The sequence below is a fragment of the Sinohyriopsis cumingii genome, chromosome 14, assembly GCF_028554795.1.
Source record: "Sinohyriopsis cumingii isolate HCF-2022 chromosome 14, ASM2855479v2, whole genome shotgun sequence".
Lineage (NCBI taxonomy): Eukaryota > Metazoa > Mollusca > Bivalvia > Unionida > Unionidae > Sinohyriopsis > Sinohyriopsis cumingii.
Genome location: NC_142974.1, coordinates 115400327 through 115422389, shown reverse-complemented (window position 1 = coordinate 115422389; position 22063 = coordinate 115400327). Strand labels below are relative to the sequence as shown.

The 22063-nt window shown below is 35.1% G+C and overlaps 1 protein-coding gene across 3 annotated transcripts in view; it reads left to right on the top strand.

Moving 5' to 3' along the window:
* Positions 1 to 22063, top strand: part of LOC149784646 (uncharacterized) — a 78983-nt gene that overhangs the window by 44521 nt on the left and 12399 nt on the right. For all 3 annotated transcript variants that reach the window (XM_089932700.1, XM_089932699.1, XM_089932698.1), the window contains 4 exons: positions 5495 to 5658; positions 9732 to 9859; positions 13722 to 14297; positions 19473 to 19977. In XM_089932700.1, the coding sequence (XP_089788826.1) occupies positions 5495 to 5658; positions 9732 to 9859; positions 13722 to 14297; positions 19473 to 19977 (1373 nt within the window). The remainder of the gene's footprint in view (positions 1 to 5494; positions 5659 to 9731; positions 9860 to 13721; positions 14298 to 19472; positions 19978 to 22063) is intronic.

The window sequence follows — 22063 nt, the reverse complement described above, 5'->3', positions numbered from 1 at the left end:
AATTGTCATGATAATAGTCTGATATCTTGATAGGAGTCTGATAATTGTCATAATAATAGCCTAATGATTGTCATGATACTAGTCTGATGATTGTAATGACAATAGTCTGATAATTGTCATGATAATAGTCTGACCATTGTTTAAGGACTAGACGAGTTTGTTGGGTTTATAAGTTGCAACTTTATTGATTTTTCTTTAGTTAATAATTGTCTTGTGTTATGGTTGAAATGAAGTGGTCACATTCTTCTGCATTCACTTGTCCTTATTCAACAGGAATGAGTCCTACTCATCACTGGTATTGTTCTCTGATGTAATATTATAAGGACTGAGTTCTGTCCTTACATGATGTGTGTATTGCGAGAGAGACACATGCGTGTTAATGTTACATAAAATGCAGATAATTAAGTTGTGAGATAAGACCTTTCATTTACCTTGGTTGCCTCAGTTTACGACAAAGTATCTCATTTTTATAGTCCCATCATAACTTATTGTGATGTCTGTCTGTCCATCTGTTCATCTGTATGTTACCGTTTGGTTATGCAACATAATTGGAGTTGTCCTCTATCTACAGCTAGTAAACGTCATGGATGGCTGGCACCTGGTAAGGAAGAAACCTGTCATTTTTGGGGTCAAAAGTGGAAACGTTAAAGTCAATGTGACTGAAAGAAGAAAACTGTTTTCTGCAAAAAGATGTGACATTTATACTACATGTATTCACTTAAAAGTCAACTCAACTAAAAATCTCACCCACACATTTAGGGCTAAAGAAAGCCAGTTTCTCCTTGACCCTTTTTTAAGTCAGGGTTTATTTTGCAATTATTATGTGGAATAGATTGCAAATAAATTGCCAACATCAAATTTGTCCATCTTCATGGAATAAACGCTGTTACAATCTGTAATGTTTGACAGTTTAATTCTCCTTTGAATAGATTCCCCAGTCACATTACGTTAGGAATATTATCCTGCTACCTTGCAAATCCAGCCCTACTAAAGATGAAAATCGTTTTTCTATTTTTAGAAAGACAAAGGGCAGTAACTACTGGCCATTACATCCCCTTGATAACACCAGGTATTGCCAGTTTATAGCTTCCCAGTGTGTTCAGATACACACTTTGCAATAACCTCCGACAATCCAGCCCTTTTTGGTGTTCCTATGGACACATCCAACATTCTTTTATTTTTGTTGCATTTATTGTGCAAATGTATCAATCTACTGCAGATGTACTGCAGATTGTATGGTTTATTTTACAAATTCTGTCAATATTTTGAGAGATTTATCACATGTCAGGACATCTGCTGCTTGATAATTATGCTTAATGTATTCGTATTTCATGCTATTTTGATATAATTAGTATTAACCAAGCATGCTTCATAACATTTTAAACAGGGCCACTGGTTTCTGAAATGACATTTCACCGATCTGGTAGCTATGAGTGTTTTTAGTGACCTTGTATTTTCAACACATTACTAGTTTCTGCTTTATTTTATGTGTCTTGTGTCATTTTAGCATATATCAATTAAACATTCTACAGGCCACTTCAGAGCACACAAGTTTACCATGACTCCTGTTTTGTATGTTATATATATAGATGATTTCTCTTATGTAGCATCTATAACATGTGGTCAAGACAGTGTTTTGTTTAAGCGGGGCCCTGACTGGCCGAGTGGTCTAAAGCGCTCTTCGTTACGGATCACTGCCATCTCACTTCTGTCTACGGCGGTTTGAGTCTCGGATTCGGCTAATGTGGTTATGTGAGAAAGCTTGCCAGTAGCTTCTCGTGGGTCGGTGGTTCTTTCTGGGGTTTTCCCGGGTTCTTCCTCCACCATTAATACTGGCTGCCATGTATAGCCTATCGTGTGCTGAAAAATGGCGTTAAACCCTACAACAATAACAATAAAATTTTGTTTAAGCGACCTAGTAATTTCAAAATATTACTAATTTCTACGTGTGTTTCTTGTATCAGAACATGGTAGCCTACCATGACTCTTGTTCAGTTTTGAGTATGTCACTTTGCTCCTTCGCTGTTAACTATGCATTGTGCTTAAGCTTAATATAGGACCTATGTTTATGATGCGATACATTTATGGGTCTGTTAGTTATGGCAGTGTTTTAGTGACCTATTTTTTTCAACCCATTGGTAGATTCTGCTTTATTTTGTGATTTTATGATTTTGTGTCATTTTTGTCCTTTCCACAGGATATTTAATCGATCTATATGCAATTTCAAAGCATGGAAGTCTGCCATATCTCCTGCTTATTATGTTAGGTGAACATTGTTTCTGATATACAACATCAATAATACGTTGTCTGGGCTGCCAAGTTAGGTTTAAACTATTAGCTAGTTTGTCACATACCAACTTGCTAACCTATGCTTTGTTTTCTCTTGTCTTTTGTCGTTTCAGGAGAAATATTCACTACACACATGACATGCTAATTGGCACCCCATTTTACGTCCTCTTATCAAGCAGTCATGATCACATCTAAATTTGATCATGTCAGTGGGGTACTCCAATCTGCTTGACCATTGGAGTCACACTGAAGAACCCCAGGCAGAAGTAACGTAAAGTACTTCCACCAGTGCACATGGTGGGAGTACCATCCTGTTGCTGACCTTCACTACTGTTAGTGAAACCTGGGACAACATCCTCTACTCATCAATATCAAAGAAAGGAAAGCTGTCATCAATACCTTTCATTTCTGTAAAGATCGATCTTGCAGCAAAACGATGCTCTTTCGATTTGACTATAATTGTGACCTGTATCCTCAAAAAGGGAGGTACCAGGCCACTCGTCCAGTGTTCTGATTTGCCATTTTCTATGTGGGTGCAACAATCTCCATATCAACATACAATTCAGACACCATCTGGCTGCATCAGTGGCTTTGCCAAGAATCATTTTAGAAGGGGGCATGTCCCGGAATGGCCCCTCCATGAATTGGTCATCACTCTAATTCATACCCTTCAAGGACATCAAATGATCGACCACTTGACGACGAGGTGGAGCAAGCCACCTTCATATCCGCAGTTCCAGACACAGCAGCTTGGGCCATGAGATGCACTGTCAGCCATCTGAGAGCGGTTGTGGGCCTCTGCCGCCTCTCCTACGGTTGTACAGTTACGGGATCAGGATGGCAAGATGACTCAGATAGCCCCTCTTTTAGGGAACAAGTACTGATCTATATTTCCCAATGATAATACAGCCGGGAATAGTCTGGCCAACCTGAATAATTTGCCCACTTATTCTAAATGCTTGAGTTTTACCTATCGTCGCTAGCCAAGCTTCCGATAACGCTATATACATATTGAGCAGATATTTCTGTGCCTTGGGTCTGCAGATTTCATGTGATGAGGTAGTGCCACCACATCCATTCAAAATTAAGTTGTTCAAATTTGAACAATTTTCCTACGTGATTGAGGCAAGGGGAGCACTTGAATGGACTGATAAATAAGCATTTTTTCCAGTGTCAGTCCACGTTTGCGAAAATACCTTTCACTCAAATACACCTATAATGGCTTCCCTCTGGTACATAGTTATACTTTGGATGTTAAACTTACAAAGTATCCTTGATAGGTCAATTGCAACCACCGTTTTCAGCGAATGTACAGTGCACTACACCTTTGGTTAGCTGGCATTACATACTAAGGGAGGCAACACACAAAATTGAATATATATCGCTAGGACAAAGCACCAATATTTATGTTTGATCTGCCAAGGTGTAGAGAGAGTTATCAGAACCTTGGCTAGTGAAGATGAACCTTTACCAGGACAACTTTATGAGTCAGACAATTCAAACCTTCGTCAGTGAAAATGTTGGTACGTGATAAGTTCTCAATTTCATCTTGTCAGCCATATATATATGAGTCCCAGATCAATGGATCTCTGCAATGTTCCTTGGGTCATTAGGAGATAGGGTAATCTCTCATACTGGGAGTCCAGCCACTCATCTCCAGAAGGATATGTGAGGTAGAAGCCAGATGCTCAGTATCCCCTCCTAACATAATGTGATTGGGGAGTGTATTGGAAGGAGAAAGCAAATTGTTTAAATAAAACTGTTTTTCTCCGAGAATACTCAATCACATTACTATAATACTTGCCCAATCACCCCACCATGTGAACATCCGAGTTAAGTTCTCGCTCAGCTAAAAACCAACCACATCTGGTGGTATCAAAGGGAGGTAATGGGCAAGAGTTACTGCCATTTTTCTGCCTGAAAATAGATGGGATAAGATGATTTTAGTCTTTAGTAGTGCTGGATTTGCAAAGTAGCAGGATAATATTCCTAATGTAATGTGATTGGGTAAGTATTCTCAAAGGAACATATACAAATTTAATATCTATTTATATGATAAATCCATAAATTTAGTTATAGGTTATATACCTGTATAGAAATTGTTCAGAAAGATATGATTCACAATATCACATAATACATTGAATCCATGTGTCTTACAAATAAGCCATCAAAGATACATCCACATTTTTGTGATTCACAAAATCCTGTAAATGTCACAACCTAATTCCATCTGGTACAAAGTCCAAGAATTCATCCTTATTGTCTGATAATCTTCTGAAACCCTCCATCATTTTCTGGTCATTGTAAACCGTCATCTGGGCAACGTAATTACCACAATATGTTTCATTGACATATGTAGTGATATGTACTGGACTGTGTAAGTAACACTACGTTTCCTGGCACTAAGCAAGTATCAAACTCGGGACTCAAAGGGTTGTCCTTCAGGAAAACCGATTACGCTGCATTTGCAAACCAATGGATTAAAGTCAGACTGGTACAAGAAGTTGCAGAAGTCTACTTTTGACTGAACAAGTATTAAAGTTGCTGTGTTTTCAAAAGAATTTAAACTAATTAAAAACAAAGTGATGGCTGCCATATAAGACAAGGGCTTATAATACCAAAAGCAGTCACAGAAAAAGCAGGAACTATAACATTGGCATTACATCTATCTGATGAAAAAGGATTATGCAAATTGAGTGCAAACTTGTATTTCATCAAACACTATGTTTATACAGCAGAACTCAAATATTATTACAAATACAGGTTGTTCAGACTCGTACGAAAATGGATGGAATACACTTGCTAGTAGTCATCCACAGGAATAATATTTTCAAATTATTAAAATCCAAGTAATTGTAGATACAAGTATTGTTTATCTAATACTGCCATGAAATGCATTACCTCTGTGCATACAAAATATGCATTTGCGAATGGGAAAAGTGGCATGAAAACTTATATATTTTTCGATAGACAATATTTTATTTACTGCAAACACCAGGTTTCAAATGTTATCCCATTGTTACAGCAAACAAGACTAACCTTTCTTTAAAACTTTGTTTTGGGTACTATAGGTTGCAATATGGATTTTAATCTGAATGGGATTTTCTATGAGACACAACTTTGATTTTATGTTTTCATTGAGTCTGAACAAAGAGTTGATACATTAGACCTTATGTGTCATTTATTTCCTGTGTACCATCTACAGCATAGACATATTAAAAGAGAAGATTGTGTTGGACCCCCAGTGGATGATTGATGCCCTGAAGCCTCTCATCACTGCTGAGATGTTTGTTCTGAGAAGCAATCCAGCTGTCACCGATAAATGGTTTGAATTTAAGGACAAAGGAAAACTGTCTCTTGAATTAATTGGTTTGTAGCTTTTAATTTTTTAACATTTTTAACAATTTTTTAAATATGACTATCTTTTTCACTTTCATTTAAGTTAATTAAAGAACAAATAATGGGTCAGAGATGAACATTTATTTGTATCAATTGGTGCACATGGAGAACAGTGATGCTATAGAACTGCTGTAAATTAGCTTTAAGTCATGTACTCGACAATGTTATTTAACTGTTGACCCTTACAGTACATGTTATGACATAGTCTGACTGTTGGTAGAGATCTCGTGGAGTTTGTCATTATATCTGTTTCAAGCAGGCAACTATTTACAACTCTGGGTACTTCAGCATGATATAAACGATTCTTAAAAAAATTGTTTGACATATTTGGACATGGAGCACTTGTTATGTCAAACATTGAACCTTGTATTCACTGAAGAGGTCTTTCAAGTGCTTGATTGAAATACGGGCCAATTAGAAAATCCAATATGGCTGATTTCCTACATGGTTCATCTTTGGATGAATTAAATCAGCAAATGCTGGCTGACAATAGCAGTGTTCATAATTATTTGGAAATTGTGGAAGTATATGAGATTATTGGAGCTGAGAAAATATTACTGGATATGCCAGTGTGTGATTAGGACACGAGATACGTTTTGTGTTTTTAATGTTATTTTCTCAGGTACTGCTCATGCTAGACTTAAATTTATGAAATACATCTCTAATAATTCCCCACCCTTACGACAAATGAAGCTCATTGTAGGCTATATTGCATCTGCTATTACCTTTGGTTAATTATGTTTCATTTAGCTTATGATTACATGAGTATATCGTCCCACAAAGAATCATCAAACTTGGTGAGGGAATACATTTTGATAATTACTGCACCCTTAAAATCAAAGAAGATGTCACCTCCATTATGATTTTATTACCAAGATTGGTTAAATATTTGTACTTAGCTCATGAGTGGGTAGACATTCCATACAACATTGATCTTAGTCGACACAGTGGCTCGTTTCTGAAGATTGTACTTGGAAGAAGTGATAAATATTATATTTCCAGTGATAAACTTTTCATATACTGTTTATGGTATGATATGTTAAACGCAGGATGTTAACCTTGCTATGTAATAATGTAAGCAATGGAAGAATTATATTAGACTGGATCTAATATTCAGTAGTGTAAATAAGTATAGGAATTAGAGGAGGTTAACTGCAATGTGGATTCATGTAAATGAAAAGAGGAATTAGATGAGACTGACTCGTGCAAATGAGCGGGCTGAATTCTTTTCATCTGGGGCATCAACCTTAGCGGCTGTACAAGATAATGAATGACGTATGGACTATGTTTATAATACTGCCTCTTTCTCCAAGGAATAATACAAGTTTATGGTGTAATGATATGAAAAGCTCACACGATGGTTCATAATTTAATGAGCAGGAATGAGTCTTAGTCGAGTTCTTATTCATACATTATGACTCCGAGGGTGGGATTTCCATGTCACTATACGACTGATTATTTTTCAGACATATTCCTGTTCCATCTTTTTACAAAAATGTTAAGTCTAGAAACCTGTTTAAAGAAGCTTGTAGAATACAACTTTTTGAGTAGATTGCAATACAGTTATATAGACTGCAACAGGTTTTAGTTTATGGTGAAATAGTATGTATGTATGTATGTATGTATGTATGTATGTATGTTTTTTATGGTACATCAGCACAATGCTGGCTACATTTTATTTAGTCGAAGTGAGGTTCTGGAACTGTAAAGATGAAAAAAGCCTTTTGTCACAGGATGTGCCGGGAGTGTTTAGATTATGTGACAATGTACATGCAACTGTGTCAGTGCTTTGTGCAATTGGTCATGTAAGCTCCGCTTTCACTACTGCATAACAGGATGATCTGGGTTGGGTTCAGGTTATAGCAAAAACACCAAAAGCAATTTCAGGAATAGATGTTTATTAATAATGTGATTAAAAAGTAATTAATCTGACACAAAACTTGTGAACATATATTCCAACAGTGGATAAAAAAATGATGCCCACAGAGATAAACAAGTGATATAAAAAATAGAATTATTCCGATATGGAACAAATCCTAACATTTAAATTAAATGTGTAATGAACAAGAAATAATGAATAGAAATTAAACAAATATGACTTATGGATTTGTCACCATCGATGATCATTGTTTAGAAATTAAACAACGATTAATCTACTAATTTGGTGATTAAGTTATGGATTTCCCGAACAGTGAATGTGTGATTATTTGCCATGGGGGGATAAAATATGAACATTGTACAAAATACGAATATTTGTTCCACAGCTAGGGTGTAGACTATATATACATATAACAATGGGCAACAGGTTTTATAAAATAGATTAGTGGCATTCACGTTTGTTCAGCAGTACTTGGATTATGTTGGATATCACTGCTGTGTAAATAAAAGATGTTCGAATCTCTTATGGTATTAACAATTACCTGAATGGATGTGAGGACAATATCATAAGAGATAATGAATGTGATGGCAGCGAAAGAGAAGAGGACGAGTTTGATGGATTTGAGCCTGATGAGGTTGAGTGGGCAATTAACGTGGACAGATTGAAGGGTAAAATATATTAGCGGCATGTAGTTTTCGATTGATTTAAAAGGTGTCTCACAACTTACGACTCGAAAAATCGATGTGTTCCAGAACATTCAGTGCAGAAAACAATTACTTTTAAATAATGTGAAGGTCTCCCAACATATACGGTGTCCCAACATATACTGTAAATAAGGTAGTCGTGTCTTGACAGAAAAATGGTCTTTAAAGAAAAGGTCTAGCAAAATTACCCTGGTAATGTTTAAATTAAAATAGAGATGGACCATTTTAAACATCATTAAAGCTGTTTTACCCTGTTATGTATCAGAAAAAAGATTTTCATTTCACTTTATAAAAATGTATCATTCTAATGAATATGTTGATATAAAAAATGAACAAAACATTTAGATCTACCTAGACCAGTACAGCTAATGCAAATGGGGTTTTCTTTGTCCATTGTCAGTCATCCATTATATGTTAAGTTTCATATTTCTGCATCCCCTAAACCCCTGAGTGGATTGCCACCAATCTTTCAGAAAGCAGAAAAACCCCATGGCAAAGTCTAGTTGAGCCTTAAATAAAATAGATAATCATGACCACCATTATAGCCACCTTCGAACCTTGTCATTGACGTGAACAGATAATCATATTAGCATGGAGATTTTATTAAATGATTTATGATGATATCTTGCTGGTCTCACATGAAAACGATTTCGTTCTTTATCCACGTGTATGCCGTAATGCCAGGCCTGAAATTCTTCTGAAAGGATGATAATATGGACATGGGATCCAAGCTAAAAACTTGTTATGATGTTTTGCTGGTTTTAAATGAAAATGATGCCATCTAATGTCCAATATGATCCATGACCCAATATGGCTATCATAGCAGTCGTGTGGAAAATCTTGATATTGCTACTGATTCTGAACAGATGATCATGTTGACATACAGTTATTACAGTTGCTTATGGTATTTAGTTGGTATCTCTTAGATAATAAAATATCACTGTCTTCTATTGATGTATCCACATATTTTCCACTAGAAGACTTCATTTGACATCGCGTGATGCAACATTCCAATGCCCAGTATGGCCACCATGGCCGCTATCTTGAGAATCCTGTCTTTGGAGTTTTCTCTGAAAGAATTCTTATGATGTAAATTAGTTTCAAATGGCAAATGGTACATTGCATACATCCAGTATGGCCGGAACAACAAATGTCTAGGAAATTTTGCCACTTCGTTCTAATGGATGGTCATATCTTTATTAAGAACATATCCATTTGTACTAAGTGAAAATGTTGCCTTTTCAGACCTTTACTTTTATAGCTGTTTCTCCTAAACAATATTCTTTGTTTCCAGTTGGATTCCTGGAAATTCTTTTCAACATTAGCATGTCAGTTCCATCAAGTGATTCTTTTTTTTCACGTTAAATTGAACAAATTTGAAAATTATCTAAACTCTTTTCTTCATATTTACCACAGATGATGCATCTATGCTCAAACAACTATTTTCTTTTCAATTGAAGATGCTGTCTGGACAAAAGAGAAGCACCAGGATCTCCATGACAACAAGGAACACATATTGTTACTGATGGAGCAGTTAAACATAATTGCTAAGCTGCAATTATACAGCGAGGAGGCATCAGAAATCAAGGTAAGTTCATTTTAAAATATAAACCTTGTTACAATTAAAAGCATGAACATCGAAGTTTAACCACCTGTCAAAACGTCATATTAAAACAACATTGAATATATGTTTTAGTAGTTAAATGGACTTAAGCTCGACCAATAAAGAATGCACAGATCATCAGTTAACAGAACGATGCATCTATTATTTTGTTTTGCCCCAGCAATGAAAAAGAGAACACCTGCAATAATGCAAATAATGTAGATGTGTTACTTTACTAAAGTTTACAAGATCTCACATCAGCAGCATATGGACAAAAACACAAGTGAAACAAGGAAGAAAAAAAAACAGTATACATATGTGTCAATCCCTCGAGATGAAACCCTGTACGCCAGGTCAATAAAAACCTTACAAAGACCAAGAAAACCTTACATGAGAACTGTATTCATACATTATATAAGTATCAACAGTTTTTAAAACAACAAATGCTATACACAAACTATTTTTACACATAGTTACATACTGATTTATATTTCTGAAACTTTATTTCATTCTTTTTATTATGTTTTGTATTATCTGCAACACATCCACCTTTTACATTTTTCAAAATGTACTCTGGGGTTTTAAAGTCTCTGCAGCAGGTGCCATTATTTATTTTACTTTGTAAAAACGTTGCTATTTTGTCTGAATTCATAGACTTCTTACACTCTGCATGCATTTTCTTCATCATGGATAAGGATCACACAGCTTGAACTGCTATAGTGCAAGGTAAGTCGCTCAATAAGTACTTTCACATTTGGGAAGCGTATGCCACCAGTCCAAATTATCTGCCTGATAATATGCAGCCAGTAGCTACAAAAGCTCCTTTTATGACCATCTTCTGTTAGTCATCAGGTACCTTGCAATAATCCTCGAACTCATCTTTAATCGCTTCAATATATATGTGTGGAGCCAAGGTATCTGCCAGTCTACTGATGTATGTGTACTGCAGGCTATCTTTATTGGTTGAATCCAGTACTTTCAGGGCCTGAAACACAGATTTTCAAATGCATATTGTCCATTATCTTTCTCATTACTGCAAAACAAATGTTTCTCACGTCCTCGAATACTGTCATTTTGACGCTATAGTCAAGCTCGATTTCCCCCATTAATGTTCTCTAGGAGAGGCCTACTGCTAATGTGCTGTCATCATGCCGCATATCATGGTAATTATATCTTACAAACCTCAAGTCAGCCACCTGCTTGATGTCTCATATGACAACATTTCACAAGAACATTCCTAAGTAGTCTATTCCATACATCAATATGTAATGCTTAGATTTGAAAGAGCTTATTAAATTCATTCAAAAGTGACAATACAAAATGAAAGAAACACAGCTTATGGATGTATTTTTTAAGTATTCCGCCGTGCTATTCCACATCACTGTGGCTCTCAAAATAGGATGAAAGGACAGCATGTTTTTTTTGAAAACCCTGTCCACCACCTCCTGCGATGACATCTACCGGGTCTGGCAGTGTTTTAGTATATTCTTGTCATCAACCTGTGTGAAAAACTGGAACTCTTTATAAGTCTTTCGTCACTTAGAGCTGTGCTCAGAATGTTAGTAAATGTCCACCAACATGTTATTAACTGGCAGTCAGTTACATGATTCCATTTTTGCACACAGATTGTCAAGGTGGCGAATGCAGCACTATAATTTTTTGCTGCATATTTTACAAAAAAACTTGGGTCGATCTTAATTTGGGAAGGCTTTAATCCAATTAGCCTGAAACTTGCCATGATCTTGGTCAGTGTCTTCAACCTTGTGTTTGAGTTAGGCTCAGATGGAATATTTCAACTAGATAAAAGAAATGATTAAAAAATTTACATTTGACATGTGACAGTGGAAGATCTGATTACAGATGTAATATGAGTTTATATTATTTCTCCATAAACACCTACATATTACTCCAGGAGCTATCCAAACATTGAAATATAAAACAAAATCGGCAAAGTAGCAGTCAAGAAGGTTATGCTTCGTAATCTGCTGATAATTTTTATTAAATTGCACATCTGGTGTTTAAAAAGCAATGAATTTGCTATATGGCGTACTGATTTTGGTCGAAAACTTGATATAAATTGGCAGTGCTATATATTTTCGAGTCAAAATAATGACGTCACTCAGTATCTGTACTACTTCTGTCATTATGGCAATTCCTGTCATTATGGCAATTCATCTTCATGTTTGCATTGCGTATCTGATTCACTTAATACGAAACTATAACATCGGTGCTAATTCAGCAGACTATTTTTAATTAGTATAGTTTTAATAATTTTAATAAAACGACTTTATCTCCAAAAGAAAAGTCATACGAACATGAAAATTGATGTAACCTGTATGCATTTGATAGTAATAACTATAGATAATAATTATTACTAATAATGTATAAAATAAGAAAACACACTGCATAGATAGTTAGTCAATATTAGAAATCCGAGTGAGCGTCAAATTTCATAGTGATAAACGATCTTCACACAAAAGAGTTGAACCATGAAATTAAACATGTTTCATTACCCGACAAAGGACAAGCGCCATTTTGAGTATGAATTGATTGGTTGTTTCGGGCTAACCGGTTTTTGTTGAATTCTCGTTCTAAAAAAGTCATGTCTAGACTCCCGCATGCACACAACACCAACAAACAAACAATTAAAAACTTAAAATTTATACCAAAAACTGTACAAAATGGTTGTATAGCTGTAGAACGAATGAAAATGGAACGAAAACATACCAATTATGGGTACACCATATAAGTTGAGAGGTATGGTGTATATAAAAAAATGTAGGCAATTTTTAAGTTAAATAAAAATGAAAAGGAAACATCAAACGTTCACTCAAATTCAAATGTCCTTGAAAAGCAAGACAGTCATGAGGATGAATATATATTTACACAGGTACAAACTTTAGTTCTTTTCTGACTGCTTGTATACTGTATGGGACAAGCCATTGAATTTGTTGTTCGTTCTGATTCATTCTTTACTTTATCGCAAAATAAATTTATTTCAAATAACCTTATGGAAACTTTAATGGTTTCTCCTTAAGAAAGATATGGCTTGAGCAGATGTTCTGCAGAAATACAGATAGTGACCATTTTAAATACTGTTATAAGCTTTTAGTATCAGAAGACGGTGCCAATTTAAAAATGGGAATGGTCAATTTCAAACAGGAATTTCTAACGGGAAGCGATCTGACTTGGTGCATCATATTTTACAGATACCATTTAGGTCCTGTCATTAACAGCAAATGTTTGGTAATTGTTCATATGGTTTACTGCACACCCTGGTTAACGTAATCTAATTACATTTATCTCAAACACGTACGTTTGTTGAGAATGTTTACACTTTCTTGTACCAGTATGTGCATATTTTGCATACTAGGTCATGTAGTGCACAACATACGTGAAGTTATATTTTATCAAATGTTACCATTGATGTTCATAAAAATCTATATGATGTGATTCATGGGGTATGTTCATTGAGTTAGACCAGTTGAATTTATTCACCATTTTGAACAGGATTAAGGAAATGATGATTGCAGTGACCTAGTTTTATACAATAGCATATACTTTGCACATTGCTTCCGCTGTCCCACAAATGTGGGTTACACGGATTATTATTTTCCCACACTAATTACCCTATAATGAGTATTTTAGAAATATCAATCTGAAATGAAGATTTGTGTCTGTCACAGATCTGGTTATCACATCTATTTAAAAAAATATGCATGATTTTTTTTTATAAACATGTGTTACAAAGTAAATTAGTTTATTATTCATTTTTTTTGTCATATGGGCTTAGACTATGAGAAAAGAAATAATTATCACTTATTACAAATGAATTCTATTATTTTAGGATGAGAATTGCTTCCTTGCACCATGCATGCTCCGTCAAAAAACTCCCAGAGAAGTCATCTGCCTTGAACCACATCCTCAGATGGAGAGCTCATCAGTCTTGTGTTTTCTCTTCGTGGGTAAATATTTACCCTCTCCAATTTTTCATAGACTCCTTGCTGCTTGTGTTGCACACTGGCCAATAGCCACAAAGAAGAAAGAGGAGACGTTAGAGAATCTGATCTTTTGTGGGTGTTGTGTTTTTCAGCTGGACCATTATCACAAACTGACTCTTCACTTTAGGGACTACATCATATTTATGAGGGTCACAAGAAAAGGCATCACAGAAAAGACTCCATCTTCAAAATTGTGCATTGAGGTCAGAGAGTTTGTCTCTGCAATGCTCACAAAGATCATTGGATATCTGGGCCAGAGCCTGAAGTTTGAACAGTATATACAATGTCCAGAATATACTGGTGACAGTATCAACAGCTTGATCCCTGTATCTCTGCTCAAGGATAATGCAGAAGTATGTTGTGAACTACACGACAATATAATTGAGTCAAACAAACTATTGAAATTCTGGTTTAAGAATATGGTGAGTACGAGTCTTAAGTCCCATTGAGATCTCCCCAAAGCAATGTAACCCTTTCACTGTGACATATTTTATATGTACGTTTTAAAATTGTATATTAATGTGTTTTTTAAATGCATATTGTCAAGTTGGCACTGTCTGATTGGTCTTAAGTGTTGTATATTCAATATCAGTCTGATATATTGCCTGATCTGATTCTGTTTACTGATTGGTCTTACGTATTGTAGATTCAATGTTAGTTTTCACTTTTGTCTGGTCTAATTATGTTTACCCATTGGTCTTAAGTGTTGTAGATTCAATATCAGTCTTACCTATTGTCTGGTCTGATTCTATTTACCCATTTGTCTTACGTGTTGTAGATTCAATGTCAGTCTTCCCTTTTGTCTGTTCTAATTCTGTTTACCCATTGGTCTTAAGTGTTTTAGATTCAATATCAGTCTTCCCTTTTGTCTGGTCTAACTATGTTTACCCACTGGTCTTAAGTGTTGTAGATTTAATCAGAGGTGCCTATTGTCTGGTCTGATTCTGTTTACCCATTGGTCTTAAGTGTTGTAAATTCAATATCAGACTTACCTATTGTTTGGTCTAATTCTGTTTACCCATTGGTCTTAAGTGTTGTAGATTCAATATCAGACTTACCTATTGTCTGGTCTGATTCTATTTACCCATTGGTCTTAAGTGCTGTAGATTCAATATCAGACTTACCTATTGTCTGGTCTGATTATATTTACCCATTGGTCTTAAGTGTTGTAGATTCAATATCAGACTTACCTATTGTCTGGTCTGATTCTGTTTACCCACTGGTCTTAAGTGTTGTAGATTCAATATCAGACTTACCTATTGTCTGGTCTAATTCTGTTTACCCATTGGTCTTAGATGTTGTATATTCAATATCAGACTTACCTGTTGTCTGGTCTGATTCTATTTACCGATTGGTCTTAACTGTTGTAGATTCAATATCAGACTTACCTATTTTCTGGTCTGATTATATTTACCCATTGGTCTTAAGTGTTGTAGATTCAATATCAGACTTACCTATTGTCTGGTCTGATTATATTTACCCATTGGTCTTAAGTGTTGTATATTCACTATCACACTTACCTATTGTCTGGTCTGATTATATTTACCCATTGGTCTTAAGTGTTGTAGATTCAATATCAGACTTACCTATTGTCTGGTTTAATTCTGTTTACCCATTGGTCTTAGGTGTTGTATATTCAATATCAGACTTACCTGTTGTCTGGTCTGATTCTGTTTACCCATTGGTCTTAGGTGTTGTAGATTCAATATCAGACTTACCTATTGTCTGGTCTGATTATGTTTACTGATTGGTCTTAAGTGTTGTATATTCAGTATCAGTCTTCCCTTTTGTCTGGTCTAATTCTGTTTACCTATTGGTCTTAGGTGTTGTAGATTCAATATCAGACTTACCTATTGTTTTGTCTGATTCTGTTTACTCCTTGGTCTTAAGTGTTGTAGATTCAATATCAGACTTACCTATTGTCTGGTCTGATTCCATTTAGCCATTTGTCTTACGTGTTGTAGATTCAATGTCAGTCTTCCCTTTTGTCTGGTCTAATTCTGTTTACACATTGGTCTTAGGTGTTGTAGATTCAATATCAGACTTACATATTGTCTGGTCTGATTATATTTACCCATTTGTCTTACATGTTGTAGATTCAATGTGAGTCTTCCCTTTTGTCTGGTCTAATTCTGTTTACCCATTGGTCTTAAGTGTTGTAAATTCAATATCAGTCGTAGTTATTGTCTGCTCTGATTCGATTTGCCTAAGACAAAGTAACCTCTTGAAGGTGTATATAGAAAGATCAGAGCAAATACGATTGATTGATAAATTATAACAGGTCATAAAGAAAACAGCTTTGAATAACATTTGCAAGTGAACTTCTAACATTGTTTCATAGTTAAGAACAGTACCTAATATAACTATCGACTTGAAGGTGTATTATGACCTCACCATGTAGCATGTTTACAACAATCCATATCATATGATACCACATCAAATAGAACTAGTACGGGATTGTGTAGCGAAAGAGTGTATTGCACTCAGTCTATATAACTCTAGCAATGTCCCACTGGACATCTGAATTGAATCCCTTTCGATAAATTTGCTTGTTTCGTCTACTTAATTTCCTAATATTCTTTGGTGATGAACATGTTTGATTTTTAAAAGGGACTAAAATAATTATTTGGAATCAAAGATATCTCTCATCCTAAACACACATTTCAGTTAATTAGCTTTAATCCAAAGTTTCTAAAGTTTATTAGATCTAAGAAAGGAAATAAGTACATTTGGCCAAATAAAACAATCTGTGGCTCTGGTTCCATCAAAATTAAAATTAAGTTAGGTCAGTACCATCATATTTTGTTTGTGTCCATATAGGTTTAAATGAATCATAAGTAGAACATAAGTGTCCTTTGCAACCTGTCTTTGACTGTGATTACAATTGCATCCCTTTGTTAATTTGTTTTTCTCCAGAATGTTTTGTTTATTCTAATATTTCTCTGTCCAAAAACGTAAATAAAGGCTCAGTGGGAAATAAAATAGGATATGTTGTGTAACCAGACCCACGCAGATCTTTTTGATTTGGCCTTCTCAAGAATGCGATATTTATAACTTTAGATGCATAGTGTCTGTACACTTTGTATGTTTTTAAAGCAATTTAAATCAATAATGACGTATGTACTGAAGTTCACTACCATCTGCAGTTACCAAACTTTGTGAATGAACTGCAGTTAATTGTAAGAAAGAATCTTGTCCTATGCACAAAGATTGATGCTCAAGGTTACCTGCTAAATAAAAATGTTAGGTTTATGTCAGAAAACTGAGCCACATTTGTGTGGGTGATTTGCACTTGGGTTAAGGAGGAAGCTCGTTTCGGGGTTGATTGTCAAACATCAGAGACACCATCAATACATAATTTTCAAACAGAATTTTTAGATATTGACTTTGATAGCCTCACCACTTTTTGTCGATGTGTTGCACACTGGGTAAGAGGGATGTCTGTTTTTTGGGAGGGTTGGGGTTGGAAATGTTAAACATCAAAGTGACCATGACTTTAACATGTACTGTTCATATATCGCTATGCTAGATAGGAAGGTAGGTCGCTATAACCTGTTTGTCAGGCATCTTTAACATATGTCAGCTCGAAGTTAACTGTTCATGCATATATTACAAACCAATCTGCCAAACATTTGTCACTTTGACCTATCGTTGAACCTGCTTGGCCAACAGTCAACAACATTATTTTTGGTATCCATACGTCTGGTATATTGCTTGTCTGTCTTGCTGTCTGCTCACACCCATGATAAATTGGCTATTGGATCGACATGCAGACTATGGTAAACATCTTGTGAATTTCTGTTGTCAAAGAAGTATCACTTCAAATCATATGGTGGTACATGCAGTGTCATTTTTCTTTTATTTTTCACGTATCTAGCATTAACGAAATTTGATTTAGGATATTCCTATCGAAGAAACTTACAAGTGTTATTTATTCAGACATACTTTATTAGAAGTGTGTATGGAGTGGCTACCTTAGCAGCATTGTAGCTTCTATGGAAAACTTATTTCATTATCTCCAGACTTGCGTACCAATTTTCATGAAATTTTTTAATGTTTGATAGAAAAATGCCCTGTTAAAATTGCATGGAGGGTGGCTCTACCAGCTTTGATGTGGCATCCTTATTGATGAGAAACTTATTTTCTGGTTGTTTTATTGAAATACCAAATGAAACCATCCTCATAGGTGCCATTTTTTTTAAGCCATGCGTAATCTTAATTGTGTCCATGTTTGCAACAGTGTTGTTTTCAAAGCCACAATAGGGACTATGACTAGTTCCTAAATGAACTATTCAAAATTGTTCAGGGTAACTCCCCAACAGCAGTGTGGGTTACTTTGCAACTCTGTTGGGAATGTATTGTTACATTCTTCTCAAGAACAGGTTTATAGTCAGTTTCAGTTGTCATATGAATATTCCATGCAAGATGCGCTGTCAATCCTTTTTAAAATTGCTTTGATAGTAGTTGTGTTACTTCCTTAGCAACAGAGTGGAAAGGCCATTTCTAGTTATATCATAGAACGGCTAATTTAGTTTAAATCAAACTTTGCATTAATATTTCTTAGTACATACTTTATCATGTTTTGAAGTTGTTCCCATCGTAGTGATGTGACTTCATTAATAGCTGGGTGGAACACCTATTTTCAAGTTTGCTTCTAGAATAGCTGGGCCAATTTATATCAAACTTGATATGAATATTTGCTAGGAAAGGCAGTATTCAAATTATGTCGTAATGTGGTTTCCTTAGAAATTGTTAGGTTTCCAAAGCAACCAGATAGAAAACATTTTCGGTATCTTCCTATAACAGCTGAGACAATTTTGAACAGATTTGGAAAAAAACTGTTTGTTAGGACATTTGCCATTAAAATTGTTTCCATCTAGCAACAATGTAGCTTCCTTAGCAAGCTAGTGGACCAATGTTTGTGACATCAACCCTAGAATGAGCTAGGATTCATCAAATCATGGTAGTTTTACTTATGGTATGCTTTTTGAAAGTGTGTCTAAAGTAGTAGTCTTTTCCACAGCAATTATATAGAACACCTATTTGTTGCTATTCTTAGAACATATAACATTGCTGACCAAACTTGATATGAACATTTTAGGACATGTTTATTCAGTATTGTGTCTGAAGTGACTGTTTTATTAGTGATGTCATGACGTCCTTAGGAACTGCATGTAAACCTTAAAAAAGTATTCATCATTAAAATAAACTCTCATAGAAATGACTTTCTCACTAGATCTGAATTGACAAACTAAATTAGTAGGGTAGGTGGACAACATCTGACCAAGTAAGAACTCCTGTTATGGACATTAACTTTCCACATTCAAAGTATCCCATTATTATTCTCGTTACCTCTCTATACTCACAAATAACACATCGTTGGGTTTTAAGTGATGTCTAAACACGACAATGCACACCCACTTGTTATCCATTGTGCCGCATCTAGTTTAAAACAAGATTTACAAACTGCAGACCTATCATTGATTAACTTGTCTTGCCATAATAGATAATGTTGCAGTAGAATTTCTTATTTTTGAAGATACAATTCTTATTTATGGGAAATTGATAATAGTTTAATATTTTTATTTGCTTGGCAGAACAAGATTGAACCAAGTGAGCAAATGCATCCAGTTGAAACAATTTCCATTTCAAAAGGGGAATGCCAAGTGTCTGTACAAAAGAGAGCTCTGCCACCAGGAAAGAAATACCATACCTTTTTCAGTTATTCTAGCGCAGACATAGAGTGGGTCAAACAAACTGTAGAGAGACTAGAAAATGACCACGGGTTTGTTTGTTGTGAGTATGATCGAGACAATACTCCAGGAACACCATTATTGAAATTTGCTGATGACAGCATCAGAAATGCCTACAAGACTATAGTAGTCATGACCAAGGAAGCTTTTGAGAGTGGTTTTGTTTTGTTTGAAGTTGAAATGGCCATTACTCAAGGTTTTGACGAAAGGAGAAAATGTGTTGTCCCAGTTTTATTGAAGGACTGTGAAGTTCCACGTCACCTCAGGATTCTGAATTATATTGATGCTCGGGATGCCAACATGAGAGACACCTGGTGGCCCAAGTTATTGATGGAGCTGGAGACACAAGGTAAGCAAGTATCAAATTAATAAGTCATTTAGACATTCTCACATTAATGATTTTGCATACTATGTGGAGTTTTAATTGCAGATTCATCTAGCGATTCTAAACCATAAATTCAGCTCCAGGTAAAAATAAGAATCCATGTGACATCTATAGTCTCAATACTTCATATGAAAAATGTTCATCTGCCATAAAAGTACAGCAAGCCAATTTCCTGTGTTATTTATCAGCTTTGATATTATTTCTTACTGAATGAATGTTCAGTAAAAAAAAGACACGTTGACTTTTCATAGTTTCTTTTCATTTCAATCTCCAAGGTCCACTTTATATAATTTACAGAATGCAGGAGAAAAGATAGGGATGAAAACAAAAATGCTATCAGGACTCCAAATTACTCAAATGTACACCGAATGTTCTAATTGATAAGTTAACTTTGCAGTACAGTCCCCAACTGGTGACAAATCAAAGTCCATGCTCAAAAATATGATTCCCGTGTATGATTCATGCAATATTGGAACGAATTTGCACACTTGAAACTTCCCACATAAGTCATGCATACAAAATATGATGTACTGATGATAATTGTGTAGTATATACATTTTAGTTGTTATGATAAGTTGAAAAAAACACATTAATCTAAAAATAAATTAATATATAAGTGTATTTTTCCACCATATCTCTTCCATTCCAAAGTCTGCAGATGTATGCTAATACAAACGGATGCTTGGAAATTCCACTAATTGTTTATGACCAAAACATGCGTGTCCTAGATGTGCTATGCAAGTGTGTCATTGGCACATCTGCAACAATTTGGTCTCTTCCTGATAAGTGAAATCAACCATGAAGGGACATGACATTATTGATTACTTTCAACTTAAAGTTAGTGCAGGTGGTAGGGGTGTGGAAAGTAAACTAGAGAATGAATAACATAGTGGAGATTCTCGCGAAACAGAGGATGATATTTGAACAGCAATGTCAGATGCCAAGTTAGATGTGTCATAAAAATAAAAAATAAATAAAAATTTGCTGAACAGTTTGACAATTCTATGTTGTCAGACTATAAATAGTTACAAGACAACTACGTTATAGGAGGTGTCAACTCAATTTTGTTCCAGATAATTTCACGAAAGTTTCAGTTGTACCACTACTGATATGCAGAAATGGTAACCTAATGGACACAAACAGCTATAGACCGATAGCTTTTATGACAATTATTTCAAGCATATTTGAATGCATCTTATTACAAAGAAGTGAAGCTAAATCTCCGACAATCAACTGGGTTACAGGAAGCAACATTCAACAGATTTATGTCTCTATGCCTTTAAGGAAACTGTCAGCTAGTATATATGTGTTTGGATTATGCTTAGATGCTAGTAATTCAAACTTTGGACAGTCTTTAAAAGGTTGATTCATATTCAGATACCCATCTATGTAGTTCATACTCTAGTTAGCTGGTTGTACTATGTGCTCTTGGGAAGTGTAGTATCCAGCTCTTTCCATGTGACCAGTGGGGTGAGACAGGGAGGTGTTATTTCCCCATTGCTGTTTAACTTAATGCATGGAGTAGTTAAGTTAGAAATTTGGACATGTGTCACATTGGGTAACATCTGCTACCCAATGTGTCATTTCTTGACAAATTTAGGTTTCCTGATTATATGTCATTGATAAGTCCTTATATCACAGGTTTATGGAAATTGTTAAAGATATGTGAACAATACGCTTTAGAGAAAGATATATGAACTACACAAAATTCAGTAATCATGGTCTTTCAGTCAACTTCTTTCAAAGTACCATCTCCACCCCCTTTACAACTTAATGGCAATGCTCTTACATATGTCACTAGTTTACATATTTGGGTCACATTTTAAAATCCAGTCTGTCAGGTGATGAAGATATGATTAGACATTACATATTTTTGTGTACTTGTACAAATATGGTTCTTGTAAATATTGGAATTGTTCAAAACTGGATTATTCAAAATCTAATTGCTGCACTATGTGTTGTGCTCCTCTGTAGACAAACTTTAGTGACGTATGACATGAAAGCTAGTTATTAGTTTTAATAATAGTCTTCATTTTCTATGAAGTCTTCC